This window comes from Lycorma delicatula, chromosome 6 (assembly GCF_047948215.1).
Source record: "Lycorma delicatula isolate Av1 chromosome 6, ASM4794821v1, whole genome shotgun sequence".
Classification (NCBI taxonomy): Eukaryota; Metazoa; Arthropoda; class Insecta; order Hemiptera; family Fulgoridae; genus Lycorma; species Lycorma delicatula.
The window spans coordinates 73,000,842-73,015,327 of NC_134460.1; the positions used below are offsets into that span (position 1 = coordinate 73,000,842).

The following is a 14,486-nucleotide window of genomic DNA, read 5'->3' on the forward strand; positions in this document are numbered from 1 at the left end:
GTATATAATTTTTGGTGAATGTCATCAGTTTACTACTTAATTACGTTTCAAAAATCCATTTTCTTTTACAATCAGCAACGAATAAAAAAATTAATAACCGGTTAATTATGCTGCTAGGCTTCACTACTGACAATGATTTAATCAGTTTGTTTGGGAGAGTATTAAAGTGTTTGATAATGCATTTTTTACAGATGAGGTTCGGTTTCATTTAGAGGTTATGTTAATATTCAGAATAATTGCTAGTGGAGATCCAACAATCCCCATATAATCCACTTACAACCTCTATAACCACAAAAAATTGGTATGAGATGTGCAATTTCCAGGTGAAAAACAATTAGCTCTACATTATTTGAAAACAGTCTTAATGCAAACCTCTACCAACAAATTGTAATTGCAATTTATTGCAGATTTAGAATTAAATGAGAGAGATTCGTGGTTTCAACAAGATGGGGCTATATGTCACACGGCGAGAGCAACAATGGGCCTTTGAGAAATTTCTTTGGTGAAAGAGTATATCAACTGACTTACGGCCTGCTAGGTCCTCTGATCTTTCTCTTGCAGATATTTTTCTCTGTGGATATCTAAAAGGTTGTGTATTCAAAAATATTCCACACACCAATGAAGAAGTGAAAGCCAATGCAATTCAAGAATTACAAAACATTGGAAGAAGTACGCTTTGAAAGGTTGCATGGAATATGAAAAAGAGGGTAAAGACTTGCACTGAAGAAAAGGGTGGACACTTTCAACATTTATAACAAAAAAATTTGATCTAAATTGTTTTGTACAAATAATTGTAATATTTATAACTAATTGCATTAAATATAGCACATTATTTTTCTTTAAAATGGGTTGTATTTTAAAACAAACACCCTGTATTTCATGTGTTTCAGTCACCCTATCTGAGTCTGTAACTTGGTCAATCATTACATGGTTCTTAGCAGTGGATCACTTATTCCACAGAATTAAGTGACCAGGAAAATAGTAATGTCACAAAATTACAGACCATATGATTTTTGTGAAATATGAATTTTTTGTTTCAAAACAGTATCCTATAAGATTACCAAACCTAAAATATAATCAATAACAAAAATAATCGTTTTATAATGTTACTGAACATTTTTCTGTTAATTTGCAAGTTAGAAAATACTTATCTTTTCCATCAAAATGAAATAAAATTTATCAGATTTTTCTTTTATGCTGGTAAAACTTAATAAAATAATAATTATTATAAAGAGGTAGATGATCCTGAGATTCATTAAATGATAAAATAGGAAACTACAAAACACTACTTAACTTTATATACATTAAAATACTTTAAGTAAATAAATACAAATAAAAACGAGCAAACAATAATCTAAAAACTTATACTAAGAGAAAAATAATCATAAAATATGATACAAAATACCTGAAGAAAAATATAATATAGTACAAATTGTAATTATTATCCACCTCATATGTTCATTCTATTATAAAAAAAATTAATTATTTTAAAAATTAGTACTAATGGAAAAAAAAACTTGATAGAGATGAAGACTATAATGAAAAATCTAATTAAAAAGTAACAAATAACCATCATTTATGTATGGAAGAAGATACATCAGAAGAACTATGATAAAGCAAACATATTTATATCGGATAAAGGATAAGATTTAACCTGAGCTGTTTATCACTACTATATGATGTACAAAAAAATTTATGGAAGTTCTCTTCCATAGTACAATTGACGTATGTACTGAAGACAAAAAAAGAGGTTTCTTCATAAAAATTACAATAAGCATTATATTATAAGAAGTCGTCTCAATATTGGTTAACTGATTAATTTTGGTATACATATATTTATGTAATAGAATAAATTTAGTAAAATATACAAGTTTGATATAATATAAATACTTCTTAATTCACATAAATAATTCAAACATAAACAAAATAAAAATACGGAATTAATTACAATTTAGCAATAAATTACTGCAATAAAAAAATAGATACAATATTTAGAATATATGTTTTAAAACATTAATAATTTTATCCTTGATGGGAATAAAACTTTTCATAGACCTGATTCACTGATATCTATTAGTGAATAAGGATAAAAAAAAGAGAACATGCATTTTAAAAGCTAAGAATAATCCATTAAAAGTTTATTAGAAAAAAAGAATATGAACAACACATAAACAATAATTAGATAAAATAATACCTGAACTGAATCAGGTTTAATAAAAATTTCATTTATCCATTTTTGTAGTAAACTTGCAGTAAGAAGTAATATTTTATAAGATTTCTATATCGTATAATAATGAGCAAACAATACATGTTATTATATTATAAATGTAATAATAACAATAATAATTATAATATTATTATTTACACAGTATGTTTTATATAATACATAACTTCTTTATATTAATAGTAATAATAACTCTAGCACAAACTGATTACATAAAATTATTATACTGGCATTAATACATACATACTAAGAAGTATACTTTAAAAATTGTACATTATTCATTTAGAAAGCTGAATTAATAATATATTTAATACAATATATATGCTTATGATATTTTATATGTAAATATAGCATATACTAATGAAAATTACTTATACTTAATCATTTTATGTTGTAGTTTGAATTTATTAAAGTACATAAAACTTAAATGATGGATAAATATTACACATAATAAAAAAGTATCTAAATTACAACTTGCACAGTAATTAAAAAAATAATAACCTGGATGTATAAGACAAACAGTAATAAGGTGGCTTTTACGAAAAAAAAAGTTAGAACAGAACTAATACTCAGATACTGTATCCGAGATAAAATTCAATTTGATTGAGAAAATAAAAATTCAAACAAATGTAAAGAGAAATCAAGTAAAAGTGGACTAGACATTGGTAGAGGGCAAACAAAGCTGGTTATCTTAAAAAAATTTAATTTCATTAAGAATCCCTCATTGAATACTTTGAACTAAAATAAAGAAAAGGTAGAAATGGCTATTCAATGAAGAAGAATTTACTTCAGATAAAGGATGATCAAACAAGAGAGCTGAAAAGTATATGATGAAAGAAAGAGGGAGAAAAAAGTGAAGAAGTAGGAGGAAGGGAAGAACAAAGGGGAACAAGAAAAAGAGTTTGATTTTTGTTGGACAAACAGGGAAGATTAGTTTAAGAAAAGAAACAGAAAAGTAAGAAACAAAAATAAAGATAAAAGATAATAAATGTAAGATTAATTAGAAAGGGAAAGGGACACAAAGTGAAAGGGAAAAGAAGTAAGGAAAGGGTAAATAAGGAGAGGAAGAAAGAAACACAACATATGAACAAAATATATGAACAAGGTTTACTCTATGAGTACTCATGTTAAATTTTATGTAAAGAAAATAATATAGTTTTTAATTTTTGTTTGGAAACATATATTAACAAAAAATATTAAAATAAAAGAACTGTGCAACTTGGATGAAGATAATCAATCAAATCATTAAAAACATAATATATATTTAAATCTCATTATGGAATGCAAAATATAAATTTACACATATTCAATCTTAAAAAATTATGAATACTGATCAAGATTATATAAATAAAGTGACTAGGTACACAGGAATAAAGCAAATAAAATTGTACTTCACTATGATTAAACTTTGGTTTTGCATTACTTATAAAATAGCTATCATTTTAAAATAACAGGCGACGAGATTGAGCCTGTAAACAATAAATTATTGCATAAAAATTAATATGTATACAATACATGTTATGTTAAAGACGCGTAAATATTTATGATAATGAATACAAATAATATATATTATCACACTTCTAGATTAAAGGTAACTGAACTGTTGAGTGATGTTAATGTAGCAATAAATATAATTTAAAGTTATAATACTAGTCTTTACAAACAGTCTTTTGAGTTCATATATTAAACAAAAAATCAACATGTGTAATGCCGATTATGATAAGTTAGGCTGAAATGGTTAAAAATTTTAAATTAAAAAAATTAAAACTACACATATAATAATAATAAGAATGAAATTAAAAATATTAATCCAGAAAGAAATAAAGACTTAAGACTACAGAAGAATTTTCATGGTAAAAATTAGCCTTAAGAAGAAACCAATAGAAAATATATAATAATTAAAGATTTTCTTATAATGCAATAACAAAACAAATACCTTACTTATATGTTATCTGTCTTTGCAGTATTCCTGAGTGCAGATGTAATTTATTAACAACATATGTGGTCATGGATTAAAATTCAAGATAGACTTTCATTAATAAGACCTCAATGCTTCTTCTCAATCCTACCAGTGACAAGCAAATAAAAGATTTTGAAAGTGTAATTCAGTATTTTTGAAGTTCTCAAAGTCGCTTTTGATTTAGAGGTCATGTAAGTTATATGTGGCTTGTATTTATTTAATATACTTTTTCTACTGATGTACAGATCATAATTTACAATCTAATATTCCACATTATTTGATATTGATGTGAAAATATGAGTGATCACTGAACACAATAATTCTGTGGTTATAGTACCTTATTATAGTTAGTCTAGTTATGTTTGTTGTAACCACATTTGTGCCTAATTATCACTAACAAATTTTTTATTTATTAAAAATTTATTTTAGGGTTTATACATATTTCAGCACTTAAAATGACTTCATTTATTAGTCAAGGTTCATATTTTAACAGCTAATAGTTAAGTTTTTTAAACTAGCTGTTTCTATCATCTGATTAAAAAAAAATCATTCTATATGGAACTGTGTTTGATTGATATTTATAATTAAGAATATCAATAAAACAGCATTAATTAAGTTTTTTGTTGAAATTACAAAACAATTAAGCAAATTTTTAAGCTAATTAATAAAAATATCAAAATGTAAGCCTAACATATGAGGAAAAAGTATTTTTTACATTAAAATAATGTAAAGTGAACATGTTACATTGCTGAAATAAATGTAATTAATGATTAAAAATTTATTTTTCTGAATAAAAGTATAATAATGCAAAAAATAATACAAATGGAATTCAGAAGCAGTAATGTGTACAATGTAATGCAGTAAATACGCGAACAAAGAAAAAAAGGGTTATTTCTATAATAAATCAGATACAAATTAAAAGGATACCAATAATTATAATATTTATCTTTTTGTCAGTTTTTAACGACATACAGCCTAACATTTAACATAATCATCATGTTTTAAATTTGCATTCATTATCAAAAATTATGTAAACTTACAGTAAAACAAACAATAATACTTCTTTGCATTCCATAACATACTGAAAAATAAATGCATAAATCAATTTACAATAATAAAAAAATGTTTGGTATAGGTTTATTGCTGAATACCATCAATATGTCCTCCACCATCCGACTGACTTCTATCATTTGGAGAATCATCTGGAACATTTCTTAAATGTTTCTTTTTAATATGAACATTAAGATTACCTTTTTGATGTGTTTTTAATGGACAATAAGGGCATTGAAATGTCGGTTCTTTACCGCATTCTAAACGCTTATGAAGACCAAGACTTGTTTTTGATCTGTAACAACGCCCACAATCTTCGCAGCTGAAAAATGCGAGTGCAGGAAATTTTGTCTTTCTTGGTTTCATAGTTACGACGGGTTCAATACTTAGACGGTCTGAATTGTTTGGAGGGTTGTTGATGTTGTTTTTTGTGATTGTTGTGTTAGTACCCGGTAATCGATAATCTAATATAAAATGCTCATAATAACAACTTTCTACTCCTTGTTTCCCACTTGTAGTTCTAACAGACATACCGTTACCTGACAAGCCTGTAAAAATGAGAAAATGAAATAACTTAACTTCAAATATACACTTAAATAACATTATAAATAGCATTACAAAAAAACTGTACCACAAGTTTAGTTTCCACAACATATAAATTGACTTTTAATGAAATATATTTTAAGGTTCAATAAAATTCATTAAATATAAATCACTGTAAAATATGAAACACTAATAAAATCCAATTAACAATTGGATAACTATCAGCAACAAACAGTGAATCATGTACTTAGTGCTGCAATGAAGTATTCAGGCTCAGGCCCATACTACTGTCTATTTTTGTTGTTTTTTTGAGGTCAACATGGAGTTGATGTTGCATGAGATGCAAAGCTTTCAAACTGATCTGGTGAAGACAAGTTTGATAAAGAGTAATCAAATTATTAACACTAAATTGAACTTGAACATCTAATTATTTAACACATTTCAAATCACTTAATGAAATGTACATGGTTGTTACAAAAAGGCTTTCTTTCTTTTTCCTGTTTAGCCTCCGGTAACTACCGTTTAGATAATACTTCAGAGGATGAATGAGGATGATATGTATGAGTGTGAATGAAGTGTAGTCTTGTACATTCTCAGTTCGACCATACCTGAGATGTGTGGTTAATTGAAACCCAACCACCAAAGAACACCGGTATCCATGATCATTCCAAATCAGCTGATTTGGGAAGACGCTTTCACCACTAGACCAACCCGGTGGGTTGTTACAAAAAGGCTTCTTTCTTTCTTTCTTTCCTGTTTAGCCTCCGGTAACTACCGTTTAGATAATTCTTCAGAGGATGATATGTATGAGTGTAAATGAAGTGTAGTCTTGTACATTCTCAGTTCGACCATTCCTGAGATGTGTGGTTAATTGAAATCCAACCACCAAAGAACATCGGTATCCACGATCTAGTATTCAAATCCGTGTAAAAATAACTGGCTTTACTAGGACTTGAATGCTGTAACTCTCGACTTCCAAATCAGCTGATTTGGGAAGACGCGTTAACCACTAGACCAACCTGGTGGGTTGTTACAAAAAGGCTGGATACCTTTATCCTTACTCACTGAAGACTTCAAAAAATGAATATTCAGAGATGTAATGTTCAGTCCATGTTTGGAATAGCAAATCTTAAGTGGTTGGACAAATACATTGTTTGTCATTGGCAGCCCATGTGAAACAAGCCTAAATATAATAAATTACAATAATAAAATGTCATGGCACTTTTCTAACATCATTCCTAAGTAACTAACTATGTCGTATAAATTAAAATTCATAATTTTTGCACAGAGTACATGTAAATATCTTGTTAAATATTATACACATAAATAATAAAAAACTACTCCCTTATAGATTAATCACTACTTAATTCTATTAAAAATTAATACAGAGTGCACAGAGGGAAAAATTTAAGTAATTATAGAAATTTTATTAAATAAACACCAATAATGTAGTTGAAAAAAGCAAATCAAACCTGGATCTCGTCTTAAACAACCAACTGGACTCTGAAGTGTAATATTCTGCATATCTCCTCTAGTTAATGTATCAGATGATCTATTCTTTTCTGCAGATCTGTTATTTCTTTCCATAGACACAAGGCATTCTGGTTCAAGCAAATTCTGTTTAATACGTAACCCACCATTACCTGCTTTAAAAAATGAAAAAAACTTGTTAAGGAATGGCTTAAATGAATAACATATATATAGATATACAGTTATGTGTTGATAGATAACACAAACAATAAAGTTAACGTGCAAAAAAATGTAAAAATTGCTTATATTCTTCTTACCTTATAGCTGCGTAGTGTTCAAGGTAACTGATAAATTATGTGATATAAATTTCTTAAATATATCTACCTACCTGAATGTATATGATTACAGGAACAGTATGACCAATCTATGTTATTAAAATAATAAACTCTTAAATACCAGATAATTCTGATAAATAACTTGTTACCTGAAAAAAAAAGTAAAGAATAAATTAAACAAAAATTTCATGTTAATAATTAACTGCAAATGTATTATAATAGCAAAATAAATAAAAACTACTAAACAGTAACATAAATAAATGTAAAACAATTTTTTTTAAAAAAAAAAAGGTGGGAACGTGGATGGAAACTTCTATTAAAATAGAATAAAAGTACATTTGTTAATTTTTTTTTAAGCACAATATAATGAAGCATTATGAAACACTTTATTTACATATCTATAAATGTACAGTTTCAAAACTGTTTTATAGAGTACACTGAAAAAAACCATGACACAGTGATTAATAATCATTAAAACTAAAAAACAATAATGAATTTTATTAAATCATTTAAAATTTTGATATGTATAATGGGATTTAATACAGTCATGACTCCACATTAACTCAACATATTACATTTATCAACTGGAACGAAATGGAAGCCTACAAGAATTAAATAAGCACAACTGTTCAATCGTTTAAAATTGGATAACGCATATGATTATTTTTTTTACTATGTATAAAAAAATAAATTATATAAATAAATTATAAAAATAATAATAATAATAATAATTATAAAAATAAATTATATGAATAATATTTTTATTCATATGTATGTATTTAAAAAAATAAATAAATAATTCTGTTAACAGCAGCTAAAATTTAAAAAATGTTTTGTAGTCAACTCAAAATAAATAAACTTTAACCTCATGAATATTACTAATTACTAAACTATGATGGAAATGTATGTTTACACATATTTTTAAGAGACAATGAAAATAAGTGTTTGGCAAGGGATAAAAATAAATGACAATGGAACGGGAGTATAGTTCTAATAACTATTAACATTAAATACACCACTTTCCTTTAACTGAAGTATGGTAGAATTTAATAATTTAATGAACGCAGTAATCATCTTTTCTGTGTGCTGATAATGCATTTTTAAAAAAAGAGCAAATTTTACAAACAAAATTTTTAATCTGTTCTTTGATTTTTTTATCAAGAGTTATCTTCATTAATGTCATTAAAAATCAAAATACAATCACTGTTAGTGACATCCCTCATTCTCCATTTACATTACACATTTTGGTTTCTGTATCAAACCATCATCACATTGTTTACATGGAAGAAACTTAACATTAAATCAAGCAGAACATTTTTTAGACAACAGTAACACGTATACATAAAAAAAAAAAAAAACATGTAACTCTATAAAAATTTAGAATATATATAATATATAATAATTGCAAGAATAAGCTGAAAAGTGTGCACGTTATACATTTGTTACGAGATTCTTTAACACAAATGAAATAGAGAATATTTTTTGTACTTTCAAAAGATTACATGCTTCAAGTCTGTTTAACGTGTGTTCCAGATGGACTAATTCTAGTTTTATAGCATGTAAACACTTTGCAATAGTTTGACTCACAAATCAAAACATGTAATATAAATGAAAAAAAAAGAAGTAAACAAAATTCAATATAAAATAAACTGTATAATATAGATATTTAAATATTAATATAATACTTTGTTATTTTTATTAATAATTATTTTTGTTACAAGTTTTTTCAATAAAAAAAAATTCTAAATTATATTTGATTTAACTAATTAACTGGTTTTCCTTTCTTTAATGGTATTAAACTTGATTAACTTACAAGTTAATGTAAAAAAATTCAGTTGGTGGCTGAGTTTTTTATAGTTTATATTTTTACAATTATATATCAGTCTTGTTACATCTATGAATCTAAAATAAATAACTTAAAAAATGAGAAGGTAAATTTGAAACTAAACTATATGATACACAATAAAAAAAAATATATACTTCACTGAATAATATGACTTCTCAAATAATTTCATTATTAAAAAAATACAAAAAAACATATGGCATGACCTTGGGTACAGTTACTTAATTGCACAAAATTTGATTTAACTGCATTTCTAAATATGCATTATCATTGTAATAAAAAAAATTACAAAAAAATAATTATGTAAAATTTCCATAATAAACTTAGTATAATAACTGAAATCCATAAATTCAAAACATACTTTGATTACAAGTAAACATTCATAAATATTAATAATAGTAAGGAGTTACGGGCATATTTTTAAAGATATTAAAAATCTAACTTAGTTATATTAATTAAAATAAAAACACTACAATTATATCACTAATCAATGCTTTCTTAACGTACCTAAAAATTAAAGTTAAACGTTCTTCGTAAAGATGTATAAAATGAATTAATATATAAAAGATAAGTTTGTTATAAAAATTAAAAACATGTTTAATTACGTACTAAAAGAGACTAACCCAAGATATATGACTGATTCTGTAAACACTGATATTTACTTACCTTAATATCATTAAAACCACGTAAGAGTAATATACAAAAGAACATGGAAGAATAGTATAATCACGGTAGGATAAGGAAAAAGCTGTTTAATAAAGAACACTTCAATAAACAAAAATATAATTTTTAATACAATTAAAAAACAACTTCTAATAAAAATATTACAAAAAACAGTACATAAATGGTGAAAGCCAAATATTTCCTTCAGATAGAATGTGCATTTAACCTTACATACTTTAGATGATATAACTAATGTATGAATGACCATCAGAAATTTCTGTAATTTCATATGATCAAATGAAATAGAACCATCTTTAAACAGAAAAAGGTCTACACTACCTGAGCAAGCCATACAGACCTAATATGAACAGATGATAATTATCTTTATACTTTTTTGTAAAATATCTTAATACAAATAAAAATTGAATTCAGATCTAGTGTGTTCCACAATGATGTTAATGACTTTACCAAACCTGGCCAAAATTTATATTCACAACCATCCTTGATTCATAATCCATTCTGATCACAAGATAAAAAAAAACTTGCCCTTTATTAAACTCAAATTCTAAAAAAGGGCAACAATGAAGTCTCAAAAAACTTGTTTGATTTGTGTAACTATCAAAAGCAAAAAAGCTGCAACCATGTAAAATAACATGTTTTTTAGCTAAAAAAATAATATGATTATTTAAACACTTTTACTAAAGATATTCATGTATTTAATTTGATACAGAAGGAAAGTTCATGATGTTAACAAAAACTCATTATTTAGACATGACAACATAGCCCCCCCAAAAAAAATATATATATAAATATAAAATAAAACTTGTGATTTATTCTTTCTTTTCAGCAAATAATTTATACATCCTGAAATAACGAATAAATCACAAATCACATAGTCAATGTAAAATTCATTTCCTCTTTTGTGGTTCCCAAAATCAGATAGAAACTAAATGTAAACATTATAATTAAACCACAGGCTTTTTCAGTTTAAAAAAATCTGAAACAGCAAAACGTTAGATAAATATAAAAGTATAAATAAAAATCCCACAGAGAGAGGCATCAAAGATCAATCTTGTGTAATTAATATAATTATTTTCATAAATGAAATTAATTTGATTGATATAAAAAGCATATAAATCATTACGAACTAGCGGATTCAATTCTTAAATAAACAGAACGATTGAATCGTTCAATTATATTTTAAAGAGTAAAAGTTTCATAGTAGAAGGAAAAATAATAACATCTCAAATCTGTTTCAGTCGGCTTAATAATTGGGTAAGGGGGCTGCTGAATAATATAACGACATGATGTACAACAATATTAAATGCATTTTTATTTTTTAAAATCTTTCACTGAAGAGTTTATCAGAATGTTTAACTTTCATATGCACAGTAAGGTTTGATCTTTGATAACAACGTAATGGACAATGCGGACAATGAAACATCGGTAATTTTCCACATTCTAACTTGAGATGACGGGCAAGACATCTTCTGTGTTTATAACACTTATTACAAGCTAAACAGAGCCATTTGGACAGCACACCAGGCTCATCTAAATACAACCAACGTTCTGGTACACTGTTTAACCAACCTCGTTTATGTGAAGGATCTGAAGAATAATCTGATCGGTCGATCCAACATTCATCATCAACTGGAAAAGAATGAAAAATATATTAGAATGAGTGCAAAATGTAAATTTCAAGAAATAATGATCCAATAAATTTAACTCCTGCTTTCTTCTATGGAATAAAAATAAATCCCACAGCTTTATCTACTCATTTTTACCTATTACTTCTGATTAATTCCATCGAATGAATTTACTCTAATATTAAATTTACAAAGATAAAATCCATAGAAAAAAATATTTTTAAAGATTTTTCGACAATGATTTAAAAATATATTAACAACCTAAATATTACTACATGAAAAAGTTTCATTAACATAATCTTACGTTAATACCAAATATTCCACAATTTTTGAAAGTCTTTAAACTTTACTCATGACAATTTAAACATAATTTCATCTACAATGAAATCAAATTTTGAAATATGGTCACATTTATAATTTTCAATCAATAATCTGCAAATATGGAATGCTAAAATTAGATTAAAGAATAATAAAAAATGACCTAAGCACACTATTTTGTTGACAACCTTTGAGTACATAGTATCTTCACATTTCATAAAAATATAATAAAATGAATATTAATTTATATAAATAATTCAGCAACTCTAACAAAATATTCTTAAAGTCCACCTGTAGGGCCATACTGGATTAAGAAAATGTGAAAATTAATTTAAAAAATACAATCCTTAAATGCAAGTGATATGTTGTCCCTTTATATCCATCAAATCGATAAGCTCATAATTACTTTACAATAAATACAACAAAAATTTCAAAATGTAAATTTATTAACAAAAATATAATAATTCCTTCACATGCTATCAATTGAAAATTTCTAATGCATAATTCATATCTAAAACTTCTTTCCAAAATTTTATGGTTTGTTATAAGTCACTGTATGAATGAAATGATTAAACATAAGAAGCATTTATCAGAAAAATATAAGATATTGTGATTAATTACATGACAAGTTATAATATCAAATAATCTACATAACAATCAAATTTTTAATGTTAATGTGACTACAGCATGTGATGTGAATTCATAAAAAGATACCTATTTTCAACTTTGTACATTATAAGTACTAGTTGCAACTAATCACATATAACAGTAGATTGATTATACATTGAAAACATGGATAAGAATGTTTTCATCTTCTACACAAATAGTCATGTAAAATAAAACTCAAAATTTATTATGTAATAGGACTGTTGTTCATACCAATAAGGAGCAAAGGATTTGAATTCATCTGACTACTCTCAGTAATTTTTTATAATGATTATCTTTTTTTAGCTACACTTCAGCTCTTCTAATAGTTTACTAAAATGGTGGCAAGAAATTGAAGTACCGCTCTGAAAATAAATTTTTAAAAAACCCTTAAGAATATCAGCAATGAGTAGTTTATTTATTTTCAAATTAAACAGAATTAAATAAAGATTTAAATTCAAAAATAAAAATAAAATATGAATGTAAAAATATGTTTGAATGCAATGAACTACAGCATCGAGAATACTATGTTTATAAATAATATTCTGGCCAAGTATGTGTGTTTTTGTGCACACATTCATGAGTTTATAATGCCAAATATTTAAATTTTACTAATTCAGAGGAAATATTTGCATGGAGTAACAAAATTAATTGATATCTACAGACTCATTTTTCCCCAACATTCAAATATTACAGATAGGTATTTAGAACTGACTACACCTACATTAATCCTTTGACAATTGGTATCTTATACTCATGACGATACACTAACCATGTTTATCACCCCTCATACTCTATCTGATTTGTAAAAATGTTAAAAACTATATTAAAAATATTATTTCTCAAAATATTTTAACTTTACTTAGTTAAGTTGTTTTATAAAAAATGAAGTCAGCATAAGTAGGTATACAGTGTAAATGGTAGATTTTGCAGATGTTCCATTTTATAATTAATAATATTAGTTTATTCAGTTTTAGTGATAAAAAAGGAATTTTCATAATAGAATTATGTGCCAACAATCTGTATAAGTCTTACTGGAGATAAACTTAGTATAAATGTGTACTTGTCTTAGATGCCAAAAGCAAATGACTGTTAACAACTGGCTAGAAAAAGTTGGTTATTATTTTTTAATAAACAATAATAATTTTTGTGATAAATTATTTTCCCAAAATCTCATACACAATAAAAAAATAAACACAACATAATATTTTACATTACTGAATGTAAAATCTTGGTGGAAAGATAAATTAATAAGGTAAAAACAGAAATGTTGATAGAAAAATTTTGCATCTTCTGTAAGAAATTTATACCTTCTTTGAAATTTATAATAAGCAGAATTTTATATATATATATATATATATATAAATAATACAAACAATACACAACTTGAGTCAAGCTATGAAGTATATACTTAATAGTATTAAGTAAACTGTTGCTTAAACTTATAATGCTTACATAATTTCCTACATCTTACATCAAATTTATAAAATCTGGTTCAGCTGATTTAGTTGTATAAGAGAATGAATTATTCCATTTTCATACACTCATAGGCTGCTCAGCACCCCATTCTGACAACAATTTTTTTTTTTAAATATGAAAAGTTAGATTTTTATTTTAAAAGTTATTTCATCTTATTCTAGATGTTTAATCTGTTTCCAGTAAATTTAACACAACCTTTATAACATACATGCTGGACTAATGAGGTATCAATTTATTTGAAAGAAAATTAATTAAACTACGTATGCTCATCTCAGTACTTGAAATTTCACAGCAGCAGATCCAGTGGAAT

General features: G+C 25.7%; 4 protein-coding genes across 12 annotated transcripts in view; 1 reads left to right on the forward strand and 3 right to left on the reverse strand.

Annotated features, from left to right (window-relative positions):
- LOC142327137 (uncharacterized) overlaps nucleotides 1–14,486 on the forward strand; it is a 599,916-nt gene that overhangs the window by 420,101 nt on the left and 165,329 nt on the right. The gene's annotated exons all lie outside the window — the stretch shown is intronic.
- LOC142326669 (uncharacterized) overlaps nucleotides 1–14,486 on the reverse strand; it is a 128,956-nt gene that overhangs the window by 85,336 nt on the left and 29,134 nt on the right. The window lies entirely within an intron of this gene.
- Nucleotides 5,322–8,805, reverse strand: LOC142326515 (uncharacterized). Its single transcript, XM_075369092.1, has 3 exons — nucleotides 8,781–8,805; nucleotides 7,250–7,420; nucleotides 5,322–5,782 (listed from the first exon to the last, which is right to left on the reverse strand). Exons 1-3 carry the CDS (start codon nucleotides 8,803–8,805, stop codon nucleotides 5,322–5,324), a joined length of 657 nt encoding a protein of 218 aa, XP_075225207.1.
- Nucleotides 10,878–13,061, reverse strand: LOC142326668 (zinc finger protein 711-like). The gene is made up of 2 exons (XM_075369279.1): nucleotides 12,932–13,061; nucleotides 10,878–11,738 (listed from the first exon to the last, which is right to left on the reverse strand). Exons 1-2 carry the CDS (start codon nucleotides 12,957–12,959, stop codon nucleotides 11,428–11,430), a joined length of 339 nt encoding a protein of 112 aa, XP_075225394.1. The 5' UTR covers nucleotides 12,960–13,061; the 3' UTR covers nucleotides 10,878–11,427.

Excerpts from the sequence above, each read along its gene's own strand:
- LOC142326515 (XM_075369092.1), bottom strand. The coding sequence starts at position 8,805 with ATGAGGGATGTCACTAACAGTGATT. Across the intron at positions 7,421-8,780 it reads GGATGTCACTAACAGTGATT|GTAATGGTGGGTTACGTATT; the intron begins GTATTTTGATTT and ends TTTTTAAAGCAG. Across the intron at positions 5,783-7,249 it reads TTGTTTAAGACGAGATCCAG|GCTTGTCAGGTAACGGTATG; the intron begins GTTTGATTTGCT and ends TCATTTTTACAG.
- LOC142326668 (XM_075369279.1), bottom strand. The coding sequence starts at position 12,959 with ATGAATTCAAATCCTTTGCTCCTTATTG. Across the intron at positions 11,739-12,931 it reads AAATCCTTTGCTCCTTATTG|TTGATGATGAATGTTGGATC; the intron begins GTATGAACAACA and ends ATTCTTTTCCAG.